General features: G+C 34.4%; 1 protein-coding gene and 1 pseudogene across 2 annotated transcripts in view; one reads left to right on the top strand and one right to left on the bottom strand.

Annotated features, from left to right (window-relative positions):
- LOC145254837 (paladin-like) overlaps positions 1 to 19,011 on the bottom strand; it is a 187,788-nt gene that overhangs the window by 44,728 nt on the left and 124,049 nt on the right. For both annotated transcript variants that reach the window (XM_080113675.1, XM_080113676.1), the window contains exons 7-11: positions 17,186 to 17,261; positions 14,849 to 14,988; positions 13,181 to 13,289; positions 11,219 to 11,320; positions 10,338 to 10,430 (exon numbers count right to left, since the gene is read on the bottom strand). In XM_080113675.1, coding sequence (XP_079969801.1) covers positions 10,338 to 10,430; positions 11,219 to 11,320; positions 13,181 to 13,289; positions 14,849 to 14,988; positions 17,186 to 17,261 — 520 coding nt within the window. The remainder of the gene's footprint in view (positions 1 to 10,337; positions 10,431 to 11,218; positions 11,321 to 13,180; positions 13,290 to 14,848; positions 14,989 to 17,185; positions 17,262 to 19,011) is intronic.
- Positions 5,852 to 5,985, top strand: LOC145255022 (U2 spliceosomal RNA; annotated as a pseudogene).

The raw sequence follows: 19,011 nt of genomic DNA, 5'->3' as shown, positions 1-19,011 counted from the left end.
TTTATATATATAGACTAGCAGGGCTACCCGGCGTTGCTCGGGACCGTATAAACAATGAAAAAACAAAAGCAGATATTGAACATATGTTTGATTCTTAGGGGAGAGGAATCTTTCATCTCTATGTATTATTTGTTTTATCTACCCTAGGACTGATATTGTTCATGTTTTATCCCTAGCATAGGTAATTTACAGCATGTATATGAAATTGTTTTACCTTAGGGAGAAGAGAACAGGTAATATACAACATAATGTGTCTATATTACATCCCTGGCAACGCCTAGAAACCAGCTAGAACATGTATTTCAGTCAATCTTTATTATATCCTGGGCTATGCCGGGAAACCAGCTAATCTCTTATTAGTGACTTGACCACCAAAATACCTCCCTAAGTGTGTCCTTTCTTTTGAACTTATTAGATATAGGTATCTAGAAATGTGTGTGAAATTTTGTTGAATGCATTGTTCACTATGATTTTCTTATTGTTCTACACAATATCAACTGTAGCGAAATAACACAGTAAACATAGTGTAGTGTTAGAATAAAGAGCAAAGGAAAAAATTAGAATCATATTTTGTAATTGCAAATCTAAATTTGCTAGCATGTACCAGTATTTGCCAGGTTGTGGAAATTTGGAACTTATAACATATGTAGTGGCCTTTTCCTAGATACCTATTGCTAAAAATTATACTTTCATTTTGTTAGAAAAATCTCTCTTCAGATGCCCTGCATCATTCAAAATAAAAACAAATATTTTTATAATTGTTTCAGTATATTGCTACACAATGTGAAAGTTTTTAACGTTTGTAAAAAAAATCATGAATGTGCTTATATTGCAAAAAAGAAAATATCAGTGCACAGTATTGAAAGTGTTTGAGATTCAAAAGTCTGTAACATTTCTACTAACTTCATAAGATGTCATGTGAGAAACTGAATTGAATATCAAGACATTATCTGAAGCGTTTTTATTTTGGTGTAACATATGTGTTTACAGTGAACCTTAACTTTTAATAAACAGATTGGTATGCAATGACATAGGCTAAGAATCTTTAAAATATATATAAATTGGAAAAATGTGTGAACAAATGAAAAAAAAATGATCCGCTCCACTTGATGACATCAAGCACAGTAATATTTTAGTGAAGAAAATATGAAATTGATGTTCAGTGATTAGTTTGGATGAATGAGAAAATGTAATTGTTTGATGCATAAAAATAACTCAGTTGCTGTATTTGATATTAAGCAGCAAAATATAGTGATTTGAATATTTGGGAAAACATCAAACCAGATTATGTAAAAAGAAAAAAAAAGATGAAATTAGAAAATATATATTTTATGTTTATGAGTTCTGCCAATCAAAATTTTGTGGCAGAAATTGGGTGATTACCATGCAATTTTATTTTGGTAAAATTCTTAAATTATTAGAATGTTTATTATAATTTCTAATTAGTGACTTGTTATAATCAAAATCCGCCCTAAAGAGTGTCCTTTCTTTTATTAGGTATCAGAGTAGGTATCAAGATTTCTACTTCTATACAAATGTGATATTTCAGATCTGTACATAAAAAATTTGTTGAATATATAGGTTGAGAATTGTTCTGTGTCGCTCTCTCTCACACACACACGCATTCTCACTTTTATAGATATAATAGATAGATTACTCTAGATATATTTCCATATGTCTGAATACCCTATATACAAATTTTCAAATCTGTAGATAAAAAAATTTGTTGAGTATATAGGTTGAAAATTGTTCTCTCTCTCTCTCTCTCTCACACACACATTCTCAATTTTAGAGATATAATAGATAGATTATGCTAGATATATTTCCATATGTCTGAATACCCTATATACAAATTTTCTAATCTGTAGATCAAATATTTGTTGAATATATAGGTTGAAAATTGTTCTTACTCTCTCTCTCTCTCTCTCTCTCTGGCTACCTCACACACACATTCTAACTTTTATAGATATAATAGATAGATTATGCTAGATATATTTCCATATGTGTGAATACCCTATATACAAATTTTCTAATTTGTAGATAAAAAATTTGTAGAGTGCATAGGTTGAGAATTGTTCTCTCTATCTCTCACACACACACATTCTAACTTTTAAAGATATAATAGATTATGCTAGATATATTTCGATATTTCTGAATACCCTATATATAAAAATTTGTTGAATGTATAGGTTGAGAACTGTTCTCTCTCTCTCTCTCTCTCTCGCTCACACACACACACATTCTCACTTTTATAGATATAATAGAAAGATTATCCTAGATATATTTCTATTTGTATGAATACTCTATATAAAAATTTTAAAATCTGTAGATAAAGAATTTGTTGAGTATATGGGTTGAGAATTGTTCTCTCTCTCTCTCTCTCTCTCTCTCTCTCACACACACACACACACATTCTCACTTTTATAGATATAATAGATTATGCTAGATATATTTCCATATGTCTGAATACCCTATATACAAATTTTCAAATCTGTAGATAAAAAATTTGTTGAGTATATAGGTTGAGAATTGTTCTCTCTCTCTCTATCACACACATTCTCACTTTTATAGATATAATAGACAGATTATGCCAGATATATTGAAATGTGTCTGAATGCCCAATATACAAATTTTGAAATCTGTAGATAAAAAATTTGTTGTATACATAGGTTGACAATTGTCCTCTCTCTCACACACACACACATTCTCACTTTTATACATATAATAGATAGATTATGCTAGATATATTTCTATATGTCTGAACACCCTATATACAAATGTTCAAATCTGTGGATAAAAAATTTGTTGAATGTATAGGTTGAGAATTTTTATCTCTCTCTTTTTCTCTCTCTCTCTCTCGCTATCTCACACACACGCATTCTCACTTTTATAGATAAAATAGATAGATTATGCTAGATATATTTCCATATGTCTGAATACCCTATATACAAAGTTTCAAATCTGTAGATAAAAAATTTGTTGAATATATAGGTTTAGAATTGTTCTCTCTCTCTCTCTCACACACACATTCTAACTTTTGTAGTTATAATAGATAGATTATGCTAGATATATTTCTATATGTCTGAATACCCTATATACAAATTTTCTAAACTGTAGGTAAAAAATTTGTTGAGTATGTAGGTTAAGAATTGCTCTCTCTCTCTCTCACACACACACACACACACACACAAGTTCTCACTTTTATAGATATAATAGATAGATTATGCTAGATATATTTCTATATGTCTGCCTACCCTATATACAAATTTCCAAATCTGTGCCCAAAAATGTGTGGAATATATAGGTTGAGAATTGTTCTCTCTCTCTCTCTCTCTCTCACACATATTCTCACTTTTATAGGTTATATAGGTTGAGAATTTTTTGCTCTTTCCATCACTCACATTCACACTTTTATAGATATAATACATAGATTATGCCAGATATATTTACATATGTCTGAATACCCAATATACACATTTTCAAATCTGTAGATAAAAAATTAGTTGAATATATAGGTTGAGAATTGTTCTCTCTCTCTCTCTTTCTCTCTCTCTCACACACACATTCTCACTTTTATAGATATAATAGATAGATTATGCTAGATATATTTCCATACGTCTGAATACCCTATATCCAAATTTTCTAATATGTAGATAAAAAATTTGTTGAATATATAGGGTGAGAATTTTCCTTCCTCTCTTTCTCTCTCTCTCTTTCTCACACACACACAAGCTGAAAATTGTTCTCTCTCTCTCTCTGACTCTCTCTCTCACACACACACACATGGTCATTTTATAGATATAATAGATAGGTTATGCTAGATATATTTCTATATGTCTGAATACCCTATATACAAATTTTTAAATCTGTAGATAAAAAATTTGTTGAGTATATAGGTTGAGAATTGTTCTTTCTCTCTCTCTCACACACACATTCTCACTTTTATAGATATAATAGATTATGCTAGATATATTTCCAAATGTCTGAATACCCTATATACAAATTTTCAAATCTGTAAAGATAGAATTTGTTGAATATATAGGTTGAGAATTGTTCTCTCTCTCTCTCTTTCACACACATTCTCACTTTTATAGATATAATAGATAGATTATGCTAGATATATTTCCTTATGTCTGAATACCCTATATACAAATTATCAAATCTGTAGATACAAAATTTGTTGAGTATATAGGTTGAGAATTGTTCTCTCCCTCTCTCTCTCACTCACTCACTCACTCACTCACACACACACACACACACATTCTACCTTTTATAGATATAATAGATTATGCTAGATATATTTCCATATGTCTGAATACCCTGTATACAAATTTTCAGATCTGTACATAAAAATTAGTTGAATATATAGGTTGAGAATTGTTCTCTCTCTCTCTCTTCTCTCTCTCTCTCTTTCACACACATTCTCACTTTTCTAGATATAATAGATAGATTATGCTAGATATATTTCCATATGTCTGAATACCCTATATACAAAATTTCTAATCGGTAGATAAAAAATATGTTGAATATATAGGGTGAGAATTGTACTTACTCTCTCTCTCTCTCTCTCTCTCACGCACACATTCTCACTTTTATGGATATAATAGATAGATTATGCTGGATATATTTCCATATGTCTGAATACCCTATATACAAATGGTCAAATCTGTAGATAACAAATTTATTGAATAGATAGGTTGAGAATTGTTCTCTCTCTCTCTCTCTCTCGCAACCTTACACACACAACCACACGCAAACATTCTGACTTTTATAGATATAATAGATCGATTATGCTAGATATATTTCCATATGTCTGAATACCCAATATACAAATTTTCAAATCTGTAGGTAAAAAATTTGTTGAATATATAGGTTGAGAATTGTTCTCTCTCTCTCACACACTCACATTCTCACTTTTATAGATATAATGTATAGATTATGCTAGATATATTTCTATATGTCTGAATACCCTATATACAAAGTTTAAAATCCGTAGATAAAAATACGTTGAGTATATAGGTTGAGAATTGTCCTCTCTCTCTCTTACGCACACACACACACACACACACACACACACACACACACACATTTTCACTTTTATAGATATAATAGATAGATTATGCTAGATATATTTCCATATGTCTGAATACCCTATATACAAATTTTCAAATCTGTAGATAAAAAATGTATTGAATATATAGGTTGAGAATTGTTGTCTCTCTCTCTCTCTCTCTCTCTCTCTCTCTCTCTCTCTGGCTACCTCACACACACACACATTTTCACTTTTATAGATATAATAGATAGATTATGCTAGATATATTTCCATATGTCTGAATACCCTATATACAAACTTGCAAATCTGTAGATAAAAAATTTGTTGAGTATATAGGTTGAGAATTGTTCTCTCTCTCTCACACGAAACTGTGCGCTCGGCTTCTTCCCCCCCTTCCCACCCCAAATGCTTGGGAAACTGTGCACTGTTTTTGTTGGTTTTCAAGCTGCCTCTTCCCCCCCCCCCACACACACAGTTTAACAGTAGTAGGAGGTCAAGAGAAAGAGGGTGAGAGAGAGAGAAGAGTAAGTTGGTGAGAGAGAGAGAAAAGAGAAAGAGGGTGTTGGTTTTATATTTTTATTATCGTCTAATATTTTGAAAGCTGAATTTCTAATAAAATGTGCATCTATAGGAGATAATGCCTGGGAATGTGTTCCCCCCCCCACAGTTTAACAGTGGTGTGACGTCAAGAGAAAGAGGGTGAGAGAGAGGGAAGAGTAAGTGGGTGAGAGAGAGAAAGAGAGAGAAAAAAAAGAAAGACGGTGTTGGTTTTGTGAAAAAAGTTGTTATTTACAATTGTTCGCATTCTTGGCCTTTTGGTCAAGATCAAAGTGTAGTATCTGTTCTTCAGATGCTGCACTTCTATTTCTTGTTCTCTTTCGGTGGAGGAGAAATCCTCCACGACTGAGACAATTTTTATTTTTGTACCTTTTCTCCACGTTAAAAAACGACCCTGGTGTCTAACTCTGTCCCGTGGGGAGGCATAGTAAATAGGTACAATTGTTCGCCATTAGTGGATGTTGACGTCACGTCACGTGACATGACTAAGCGTTTTTTTTTTTTAGTATGAATAACATTTTTTGTTTTAATTATAAAGTCTACACTTAATTTTATAGAAAATGCTGTATATATAATAGAAAAAAAAAATTACTGGTTTTGTTGGATTCAAGTGGATCCCCCCCTCCAGTTTAAGAGATAGCAGGTCACGTGGTAATATACAAAATGGCTAGCGTAAATATAAAGATCGGTTTTTTTATCGACGAATATTTTGAAAGCTGAATTTTTTTTTATTCCTGTACATTTTTTCCTGATATTTTTCGTTAAAACTCTTGTATAAATACTATTTTTAACCAGTTAAATACGTTGGAGACATTTTCATGGAGTTTAATAATCTCTAGAACAAAGCAGAAGAGAAATTACAAAAGTATCGGTAAAACAAAGTGTTTGTTTACATTTGTTCGCCATTACTGGATGTTGACGTCACGTCACGTGACATGACTAAGCGTTTTTGGATTATGTAATATTAACATTAAAATGACAGGTTTTTTGGGGGGCCCCCCTAGGAGAGAAATGATCAGTTCACCCCCTTTTAATGGTCCGTTTGGTGTGGAATTTCGATATTTGTCATGCGGGTGATCAAGGTTCAATATGATACATAATTTGTCAACTTTGGTTGTGTCTGTCAAAAGTTTGAGCTGACGTCACGTCACGTGACACGTATTGAATAACGTTAAAATGACAGGTTTTTTGGGGGGCCCCCCTAGGAGAAAAACGATCAGTTGACCCCTTTCTACTGGTCCGTTTGACGTGAAATTTCGATATTTGTCATCCAGGTGATCAAGGTGCAATATGATACCAAATTTGTCAACTCTGGTTCCGTCTTTCAAAAGTTTTAGCGTTACAAACAAACATACATACATACATACATACATACATACATACACACCGATTTTTGCCTTTTATATATATAGATGATGGATACATAATAAAGATTTTCCTGTATTTTTTTTATTACGTTGAATTCTGGACAACAATTGAAAAAGGTTCCCTTTCTTCGATAATTATATAAAAACATTTTCAAGCAAATCATGCTTAATAGCATTCGACTTGAATTAGTATTGCTTATTACAAAACGTGTGGTTCAATGATTGGACTGTAGAATTATATGAGAACACAAGACACTATCCTCAAGCGTGTAAAGTCTCCCTGTACAGGGGTTTGTCAAAACAACCTGGCATGAGGATACTTTTCCCTAGAAGTAAACCCCGACCAAATATTCAAAATCACATAGTATTCGCTGCCCAAAATAAGATCTCCTCACTATGGCTAACTCACATTAGCTGAAATAAGATCTTCTCACATAGCTTTTATGGGGAATGGTGCACCTTCTCCAAGTGATGTTACCTCAAGTAGCAACATGGAGCTGGATACTCCACCAGATGTGTTACAGGAAAAAGGGCTGTCCCCTTTCCATGTAAATAAGAACATTAGATAAGTGAAAATGAGATTAGGATAAGCCAAGACTCGAACCTTGTAAGTTAAGAAATAGAATGTTAGAAATCAGAATGTTAAAAAGGCCTATTGTTAAATTCTATCATAAAATAGTTTGATATTGTTTATATCGTAAAAAGAATTGATTGTTTATTCTTTTACAAAACTGAATATTAAAAATGTCAGCTAAAAAGAATGTACAATACAAATAAAAAATACATTGTTAAAAAATAGGTTAGTTGAGAATTCTTTGTTGTCAAAAGTGTGTTTGGAAAAACGTGTGCATAGCCACGTGAATTGGGCACGTTTGGGAAACACACTTCTGACGTCATAGCAAAAGGGGAATTCTCAATATAGGAGCTAGAGTTAGTCAGATCAGGGCAGTTGAGGCAGAACAGTCAGCAGAGTTGGTCGGAGAGAGTTGATCGGCCAAGTTGGCATTAGAGGCGAAGAAGGTAAACCATGTAGATCCAAATTTGAATTCCTGACGTCATCAGCATTCGACCAATGAAACACAATCATCATTGTGTTTTTGTAAAACTGTTGTTCATGTGTCATCTTTCAACACCCAAAAGCTAATGTGTTAAACATCTTATGAACATTGCATAACCCTCCTAAGAATATGTATCTCTCATCCTCTCTATATGCGTTACAAGAAATATGTGCATCTATCACCCTCAGTATCTATATAGTATCTATATATGAAGTCCCAAGCAAAACAGAACAGAACTGTATATGTATAAATGTCTTCTCTCTTCTCTCTCCCTCTCATCACTACTGTTCCTATTTACAATGCCTCCCCACGGGACAGAGTTAGACACCAGGGTCGTTTTTTAATGTGGAGAAAAGGAACAAAAATAAAAATTGTCTCAGTCGTGAAGGATTTCTCCTCCACTAACAGAGAACAAGAAATTGAAGTGCAGTATCTGAAGAACAGATACTACACTTTGATCTTGTCCTGAAAGCGGTATTTATTTGCTCCCCCACTGAGCAAATTAGGCACAAGGCCGATTTTTAAAGTGAGGAGTGAAGGGGAAATGGGGACCAACTCCCCGGGGATTAGGGGAGCTGGATAGTGACAATTGGTATGAAGGGTTGCCCCTACATTGACCAAGGTCTTATCTGAAGGGTTGCTCCCACATAGGGTCTCTGCTTGCAGTATCTGTCGGAACAGATACTACACTTTGAGGTATTTATTTGCTCCCCACTGAGCAAATTAGGCACAAGGCCAATTTTTAAAGTGAGGAGTGAAGGGGAAATGGGGACCAACTTCCCGGGGATTAGGGGAGCTGGATAGTGACAATTGGTATGAAGGGTTGCCCCTACATTGACCAAAGTCTTATATGTGGGGTTTCCCCCACATATGGTCTTTGCTTACAGTATCTGGTCCAGCAGATACTATACTTTGAGATATTAAATCCTTTATTCATGTTAAAAATACATTGAAAATCAACAATGAACAAAAAACTTAGGCACATGGCCAACTCAAAAGGGGGGATTGTGGGTGTCGTTGGTCATCCTTGTCACTCCAGAACTAAACAAAATCAAAAGTTTCTCCCAGCTAGTATCTTTCACCATAATACCACATTCACCCTTTCATACTGGGGGACATCCTACTTAACTCCCAATTTTTAAAACATTTTTTATTGACATGTACTACACTTTGATCTTGGCCCAATATGAATACTCCATCATAGCACTTTAATATGAAACCCCCACTAAAGAACAGATGAATTTTGGTCCTGGAATCCAGTAAGACCAAGAGACCAAAATGAAAGATATACTACAACGTATGAAAATGGCTAATTGGGGAGAGGAAAATTACGTTTTCAACTACTTTACTAACTCAGTGTTTGAGAGATAAAGAACTTTAATGGAACATTCGAATATCTATGTATCTCATACTGATATAAAGTGTTAGCTCCAGGTAGTGGGCCCCTTGATTTCTGAAAACTTTGACGGAAGCAAAATAAACCAAATACATCTGTCATTATCAGATGTGACCGACAATCAAAGAGGAACGCTGTTAATACAAAACCCTTCTGAATTGGAAATGAAGATTGCATTTAGAAGAAGAGACCAGATTATTAATAAAAACATATTTCAATGATCTAGGCTATTTTTTAAATGTCTTTTTCCTGTTAACTACAGTATGTTGTTAATCCTGTGCAGTTCTAGGAGGTCCACCCTCCCAGGCATTTCTTCATCACTTTGGGAAGGGATTAGTTTATTAGCTTTTTAAATTAAAAAAATAAATATGTTATCAGAATCCTTTCTCACCAACACAGCAATTCATACCAACCCCTCTTAACTTAAGCCATAACTCTTAACATCTATGCTGTTTCTTGGCTGCCAAAAACTTGACTCCCTGATCTCTCCAATTTACAATCCTTATAATCATTATTCCTCTCATACACACATTAATGTCATACGTATATAAATGATCTTTGTACAAACTAAAGTTTTTTTTGTTTTTTCCTTCCATGATCCTGTCACCTGACAGGCTGAACATAATCTCCCGCTTGTGTGAGTAGCATCTTCCATTACTTTCACCACATATTTGCCTGAGGCACTCCTGCCAGGAAATGTTGACAGAGGTGCCCAGGCATTTTTTTTTTTTTTGAAGGCCAGAGTGCTCTTCCTCTAGGATGCTTGCTCTTTAATCCCACTTTTCAAACCTTGTGTCACATCTACCAGCTATGATAGGAAGATAAATAACTTCAATGATCATTCCCTGATTTATGTTTTTTTGTTCATCGTAGTTTAAGATTAAAACAAATGAATATCGACTCACCTGTTCTGCCAAATAAGCATTGAAACAAATCAGGTAATAATAATATTCCAGGTAGTTGCGTACAAGTTTACGCTTAGCTCGCCCATCTTTTGTCTGTTTGGAAAATAAGCATAACAACACATATCAGGAATTAGCATTTCCACAAATGATTTCGCAACATCAATTCTTTAAGTTGAATATTATATTTGTCTTCTATTAGATTTTTCAGAGAATATCAGCTGATTTACAAACTGATGTTTGATGGAACTATAATATTTTTAATGGATTCATATTTTTTCGACTATTCTGTCTACTGTTCTCATCTTGAGTGTTATTTTCACAATGTTTCGGTCAATGTAATCTTTGACTTTCTTCAGGTGTATCTTGTTGAACTCAGGAATCTTTCTGTCAGACTTGAGAATCTTTCTGTCAGACTTGGGAATCTTTCCGTCAAACTCGGGGAATCTTTCCGTCAAACTAGGGGAATCTTTCCGTCAAACTCGGGGAATCTTTCCGTCAAACTAGGGGAATCTTTCCGTCAAACTAGGGGAATCTTTCCGTCAAACTCGGGGAATTTTTCCGTCAAAATTGGGGAATCTTTCTGTCAAACTTGGGGAATCTTTCTCATTTTGCAAGTCTGTTGCTAAAAGAAACAAGTATCATTGTGACTGCTAAAGAAAATAAATCTCTGTTAATTGTTTTGAAATTGAAGTTGTGATTTTTGTTTTGAAGAAGAATTCCTTTGTTACAGCACTGACAGAATCAAACAACAATTTTGGACTAGAACAACGAGAGCTATGATCACAGGTTGTGTAGTTGCTCCACACAGACATGTCCATATATATATATAATAAACAACTGAAGAAAAACATTTCTATAATAATAAAAAGAAAAATAATTACATGCTGATCTGAAGCTTCAAGTTTGTCAAACTCTGTTTTCGCATTGAAGATCTCTCGTCTCAAATTGAACATGTCCTTGCACTCATCCATGATAGTATCAACCTGTTTGAAGAAAAAGAAATATGTGTACAGTTATATTAAAAACTTATGTAATATACGGAAAAGGTAGATTATGATTGTTTTCAATGCTGCTGAATAAAATAATCATTTGTCATTTCCAATTAGTATCATAACATATTCTGCCATAAGCACAGGTTCATGGGTTTTAACATTATTTAGAGATTATACATCCTAACAAATGTTTTTCATGTTACCTTGTTTAAACTTGTTTTTCTTGTTTTATTTATGTATACGTATTTATTTGTCTCTACTTTCCTGTCTTATTCGTCACTCCCCCCTTCGCGACTACTATTGAAACAAGCGAAACACTGCTCAGCCATGCTACAAAGTAAACTAGCGATAAAAAAACAAAATGCCAGGAATTATTTTCTCTATTACAGTAGATAAAGCTAGGATTTTATTTAAAAAAAAAAAAAAATTTAATATATTTACACATTTGAACGTAACGACTTTTATTCTATAAATAGATGGGCACGCGTGCACAAGTTATCCGGAAATAGAAATCTTCTTCCGCTCTAGAAAGACACAGCAATATGCCAGTTGGCAAAAACGGTGCATATCTATCTACTTTGGGTTTTTTTTTTCTTTTCTTAATATTTATACTCCTTCCCTCCTATTCTTCTTCCATTCCCTTCACTTTCTTCTTTATTTGCATTATTTATTTATATCATCTTTTTAGTCTCCCTTTATTCTTTTCCTTTTTATTCACATCATTTATTTATTGAACTCATTCTCTTACTCTCCTTATGTTGCTGTTGCTACTTTTAACCATTCCGTTCCTGTCTTCATTCATTCCTTCTAGCTTTATTCATCCTTTCTGCCAAAATGGAAAGTGACGGTTAACAACCTGGGTGTGCAAAGTTCAAATCTCGGTCATTCATTTATGGACATTGGTAACTTTCATGTGGTTCCTTTCATGAGAATCCAATATCATTCTAGGAAGAATTCTTAACAGAAAGATATCAGGAAAACAAATGCCAACCCATCGTGCCTTGAATTGTAAAAGCTTGAAGACGAAGACAAAAAGTTAGGTTCAGGAATTCAAAGAGATTCAGTATATTTTATGGAGTGAATCTGAATTTTTGAGATGAGGGTTGATAGTTTGTTGTATTTTGACTACTGTTCGATGGGTATCCATGCTAGTCATCTATATATTATTATTATTGTGTAAGATTATCTAATGATTGCACTTTTTAAATGTGACTGTATATGGTAGTTAAAATTTGCCTTTTCACTTACAATTTATAAATAGGTTGCAATTTGTAGAAAATCAAGTCGTTCCTTCTAAGCAAAGGAACAATAGAACACAAATTTTTTTTTTTTTTTTTTTTTTTACATAGGAATCACCACTTATCAAGGCCCGGAGGCCACTCGAGGTTAAAGGTTAATGGGTAGCGTAGTAAACATAAGTAGTGGGAATTTTGTAAATTGTATTACTCAGGGGGATGGTTCATCAAGAACTTGTTTATGTTGGACTTGAAGGCAATCAGATTGTAGTCAGCTGTAAAGCAGGCAAACAGAAGAGAGTTCCACAGGTGTGCAGTTCTGAGAAAGAAACTTTGTTCATGGAATCTACGTTTAGGTTTAGGAACAGATAAAGAGTGTGGGAAATTATTGATAGTGGTTTTTGCTAGACGAGTGTTTTTTGTGAAAGTTTGGCGAGGGAGACCATAGATTGAAGCTCAGCTGAGCACTTGAAGTAAAGCAATATTGCAAAATAGAATTATGCTAAAAAATAACAACAACAACACGCAGCTAAAACACTCAGTGTGCAAACAAGTAATCAATCAACCCAGAATTCTAGCATTACATAGACGTTTGTAGGGATTGCTAATGACTTACTTGGTGCTTTACAATTAGTCCATCTGAGAGCTGCGAGATCAACATTTTAATGACGTTGAAGTCACCAAATTCAATGTTTGACTTCCTTGAGTTTCTGTACGGTGAAGAACTGAATAAAAAGACAAAAAGAAAAAAAAATGAAAAGGAAAAACAAATAAAAGTTGAAAATCTGAGCTTATGAACATTTTAAGCGTGTTTTTATGTTGTTTAATTACTTTGTTTTATTGTTATTAATCGTATTCCATACGTTAACCCTTTCATTTATGTCAAAATTTAATTGCTTTTAAACTATCACTATATCATTAGTTTAAAATCTTTCACAGGCTGTTGAATATATTGTAAATTCGAATATATATAGCATATTGTAGCTTCCTTCAGGCTTGACAGACTAAGGATACCCACTGTAAGGGTGTTTATAAGTGTTTTTTTTTTTGTGGCAAGAGTTGCACAATCCTCAGCCACACCTCTCCTCAGTCGACATTCTTGAATACCAGTGGCAAGTGGAGGTTTAAGACAACTGGAAACAATGCCAAAATAAGTAGAGAGCAAATACAGTGCCTGGAATTCCCAAATTGGTCACCCATCTGGTACTAGCCAGGCTCAATGTTGCTTAACTTTCATGATCTAATGAGAACTGCTGTGTCAATATGATTATGCTGTATATAGCATATACACTTCTGTAATAGTGTACCCTCTTGTCATGAATCACTTTTAACTGCTTCACTCTGAAAAAAGTGTAAGATATATATTAATATATTGAAATATGTTGAGCATTTAGGTTTTCTCCCTCCATTTTTCAATCATATTGTCAGATTTTTAATCTTTTATTATTCATATATATATATATATATATATATATATATATATATATATATAGAGAGAGAGAGAGAGAGAGAGAGAGAGAGAGAGAGAGAGAGAGAGAGAGACTTATATGTAATATACTGAGTTCGTGTAATTCAGTAAATTTTCATATACCAATAGGTTTTAAGTCAAAATCGTTGACTTAAGGATTAAGCTACAAAATTATCACATTTCATAATTGAGCATTAATATACTGTGTGTGCAAAATCAAGACTTCAAGACAATGTGTTGATGGCAACAAAAAGTGTATTTCATTTTACGTTACAATTGTTTCAATGTCTAGTTCGACAATTTCAAGCATTATATCATTTGAAAATTTTCAAAAATCAGCATTTCTTCAGACTTTATGAATAATGGACCCCCCACACCTTTTTTTCTTTCTATTCAAAAAATGCTACATTGCCTAAAGTGTGTTTATTCATAAAGTCTGAAAAATGCTGGTTTTTGAAAATTTTCAAATGATATAATGCTTGAAATTGTCGAACTAGACATTGAAATAATTGTAACATAAAATGAAATACACTTTTTGTTGCCATTAACACCTTGTCTTGAAGTCTTGATTTTGCACACACAGTATATATAATCATTTCATGTATCCACATTAAATGTTATAACGAGATATAATATTTTATGTACTGATTTTCATTATTTACTTCAATAGTGCTCAATATATGAGCAGAGCAAGGTAGTAAATTATGAAAACATATGACACATTAAAAAAAAAAAATGCCAAATAAAAACAGCACTAGGAATAAATTATTGGAAGCCTAAAAATTCATCATACTGAAATAGATAAGATACACTTACTTTGCCTCAAGAGGAAATCCATAAACATGTCCGTAAAGAAGGCCACTCATAACCATTGCTAACGTGCTTCGTTCTTGACCGTTGCTGCAGATAAATAGCGTGTGTACCTGAACCTTGGATTTCCCATCACCAATGTGCCCCTGGGGGTCAAAACAGAAAATAGGTCATTAATTTATTCATTTATCAACAACAAATGGTGTTCCAAAAGTAATGGCTCTTAGTTTTTTTTTATTCCGCCTGAATGGATCAGTGGGGATTGCAAATTGCATTGTTATGATGATTGAATTCATGTATTCATGACTTGAAAGTTTCATCCCTCTGTTGTAGATAAGGAGAGTGTGAAACTCAAAGAAATCAACCCGTGCATCAGAAGCAGAGATGCTCAACTGAATTCCTAACAAAAAGCATTGAGAATGTTGGCGACTAAGTACAAAAATAAATTCTGCAGCAAAAAAAGATTTCTCGTTTCAAGAGTATCACTTGCGTCTTCAAAGCTCTTCAACGTTTTGAGTTAAAAAAAATAGCAGGCTTTATATTGGGAATGACTCTTGTATGTAATAAAAAGTTGGATGTATCTTCTAAGACATTCATAGCATGAACTCGTCTTCTATCACCAGTGCAAGAAATTTTTTTTCCCAGTGTGCCTTACATAAAATAGAATTTCCATGAACAGAGTTTCTTTCCAAGAATTTTACATCCGTGGGACATATTAACATTGGGCTATTTCTCTGAAAATTACAACATTGTCATCTTTAAGCAGAGTAGATAGTGGATCTTTGGTTTACTTTTGGTAGCCTTGCTTTCCTTATTTTGTCCTTTAGTTCTCACATTCCATGAATGATATTTCTAATTAAGAGGGAATAATTTTTGTTTTCTGGGTCAGAATATAACCATTTAAAATTTATCATTGGCCAATTTTTAACTTTGAAATAATATTTTTTTTTTAGATTCTTACATCAAGTGGTTTCTTGCCCTGTCTGGGTCGATTTCCATAAAACAATCCAATGTTAACAAATCCTTGCCATAAACTGTGCTCATAAGTAATTCAAGTTTGTACATTCCATTTATTAGCTTCAATCCTCTCATAATATTCTTTAGTTTTCAGCTGAAAATCCTTCCATCTTATTAATCCTTATCCTTAAGTGGAGACACATTAATAAAACAAATGCAAGTTTTAGTTAAAACATCTGACATAAGATGTTTCTGTATAGTTTGCTTTTTTGACTGTAAATTCATGTTTATCTGTCCGTCCGCACTTTTCTCAATGACTACACCATGGAATTTTTTTAATTTTACACAAACATTAAACATGATATGAGTAAAAAAAAGTAACAGAACGGATTTTCTGGGAAAACTCCGGTAGTCCTCCTTGGGGTGCTTTTCAGGTTAAAATGGCTACAATTGACACTTTTGTGCTTATTAAAAAAAATTGATGCCTTGGATTTTTTATAAAACTTTCTGAAAAGTTGTAACTAACTTATTTCTATATAATTTTGTGTGTCTATACTTCGCGATAACTCCTGGGTGTGCCCCAGGGGCTCTTTTAGGGCTAATAAAAACACTCCATTTTTGCAACTATTTTACCATATTTGTCCAAAATTTTCTGTGTGCGTCTATTTAGCAGTTTTGCATGGTGCTGAACTCAAATTTAAATATGTTAAAGCCTTGGGAACTTTGGGGACTAAATGGGGGGGGCAGGGGCAAATGATGGACTTAGTCATTTCTCTGTTTTTGCATGGTGAAAAACTCAAATTTACATATGTTAAGGCCTAAAACTGCATTGTTTGTTCATTTTCACCAGGATTTGACATCCTCTGGGGACTTTTGGGTCTAAATTGAGAGCAGTGGGGGGGGGGGGCATGCTGAACTTAGTCATTTTTTTATGCCTTGTTCACTGTGCACTCACGGGGGAACCATGCATGCCTCACTTGTTCGTATAATTTATACATAATTTTTATATATATATATACATTTTATATATATTTTTTACTTATGCAATTTTAACCTGTGTTATTTTACTAAGGCATTTTTTTTTCTGTGTAATTTTTACTTAAATTCGTCATCATGATCTGTAATTTTCAGTTTTGCTGATATTTTCAAATCAGCAGATATTTATCTACTTATCTTTCGTACCAGCAATGGAAAATTAGGTTTCAAACAAAATTTTTTTAAAATGAGAAGAATCGTTTTTAGAATCAGAAATTAATTAAAATTTTGTGATACCGATACCCCCAAAAATTCCAATTTTTCTTCTTCCTGATTCCGATTAATCATCCCAACTCTAGCATTAAACAAGGTAAAAGTTATGCAGTTGAAACAAGAATGTAAAAATCTTACCTTCATCATATCAAGGAACTCATCAAACTGTTTTTCATTTGGTGCTCCATGCAAAGGGAAACACATTCGTTTATAGCTACAACAAAAAAAAAAAAAATAGTAAAGATAAAGCAAACATAAGATTAATGCTTTTGCTTTTCCTTCTCTTTTCATTTTGCTTCTTTCTTTCGTGGAACCTATGTTCCACAGAGAGAGATATCAAAATTTGCATTTCAAAAGCATGGGATGCATTGAATAAGCTGCGGTTAGTAAGGACTTCAAGGTTAACTGACAAAGTGAAAAGGCAGTTCTTCAGAGCAGTGGTGGGGTCTGTCCTTGTTTACAATGCTACAACAAAGTTGTTTCTTGGCCTCCGGGCCGGGATCAAAGTGTAGTATCTGTTCCGGCAGATACTGCAAGCTATGACTAGCTATGACTAGCAAAGACCAGATGTGGGGGCAACCCCACATGCCTGACCTTTAACCAGCTCCCATTTCCCACCTCTCGGGAGCTGGTCCCCCCTTTCCCTTCCCCTCCCTTCATTCCTCACATTAAAAATCGGCCTTGTGCCTAATTTGCTCGGTGGGGGAGCAAATAAATACCATCTGTTCCGGCAGATACTGCACTTAAGATAATTTGTACCAGTCAATGGAGGGGAAACCCTCTATACTGGGACAATTATTATTTTTGGTAACCAGAGTGACCCCTTTTAGGGGAGCTGGTTTTTACCTCACATTAAAAACGGCCTTGTGCCTAATTTGCTCAGTGGGGGAGCAAATAAATACCATCTGTTCCGGCAGATGCTGCAAGCTATGACTAGCTATGACTAGCAAAGACCAGATGTGGGGGCAACCCCACATGCCTGACCTTTAACCAGCTCCCATTTCCCACCTCTCGGGAGCTGGTCCCCTTTTTCCCTCCCCCCTCCCTTCACTCCTCACATTAAAAATTGGCCTTGTGCCTAATTTGCTCGGTGGGGGAGCAAATAAATACCATCTGTTCCGGCAGATACTGCAAGCTTTGACTAGCAAAGACCAGATGTGGGGGCAACCCCACATGCCTGACCTTTAACCAGCTCCCATTTCCCACCTCTCGGGAGCTGGTCCCCTTTTTCCCTTCCCCCTCCCTTCATTCCTCACATTAAAAATCGGCCTTGTGCCTAATTTGCTCGGTGGGGGAGCAAATAAATACCATCTGTTCCGGCAGATGCTGCACTTAAGATAATTTGTACCAGTCAATGGAGGGGAAACCCTCTATACTGGGACAATTATTATTTTTGGTAACCAGAGTGACCCCTTTTAGGGGAGCTGGTTTTTACCTCACATTAAAAACGGCCTTGTGCCTAATTTGCTCAGTGGGGGAGCAAATAAATACCATCTGTTCTGGCAGATGCTGCACTTAAGATAATTTGTACCAGTCAATGGAGGGGAAACCCTCTATACTGGGACAATTATTATTTTTGGTAACCAGAGTGCCCCCTTTTTGCCTACTTTTAGGGGAGCTGGTTTTTACCTCACATTAAAAACGGCCTTGTGCCTAATTTGCTCAGTGGGGGAGCAAATAAATACCATCTGTTCCGGCAGATACTGCACTTAAGATAATTTGTACCAGTCAATGGAGGGGAAACCCTCTATACTGGGACAATTATTATTTTTGGTAACCAGAGTGACCCCTTTTAGGGGAGCTGGTTTTTACCTCACATTAAAAACGGCCTTGTGCCTAATTTGCTCAGTGGGGGAGCAAATAAATACCATCTGTTCCGGCAGATGCTGCACTTAAGATAATTTGTACCAGTCAATGGAGGGGAAACCCTCTATACTGGGACAATTATTATTTTTGGTAACAAT

This window comes from Euprymna scolopes, chromosome 30 (genome assembly GCF_053919585.1).
Source record: "Euprymna scolopes isolate OS-2025 chromosome 30, ASM5391958v1, whole genome shotgun sequence".
In the NCBI taxonomy this organism is placed as follows: Eukaryota; Metazoa; Mollusca; class Cephalopoda; order Sepiida; family Sepiolidae; genus Euprymna; species Euprymna scolopes.
The sequence above is the reverse complement of the archived record's forward strand: the minus strand, read 5'-3'. Positions and strand labels throughout refer to the sequence as shown.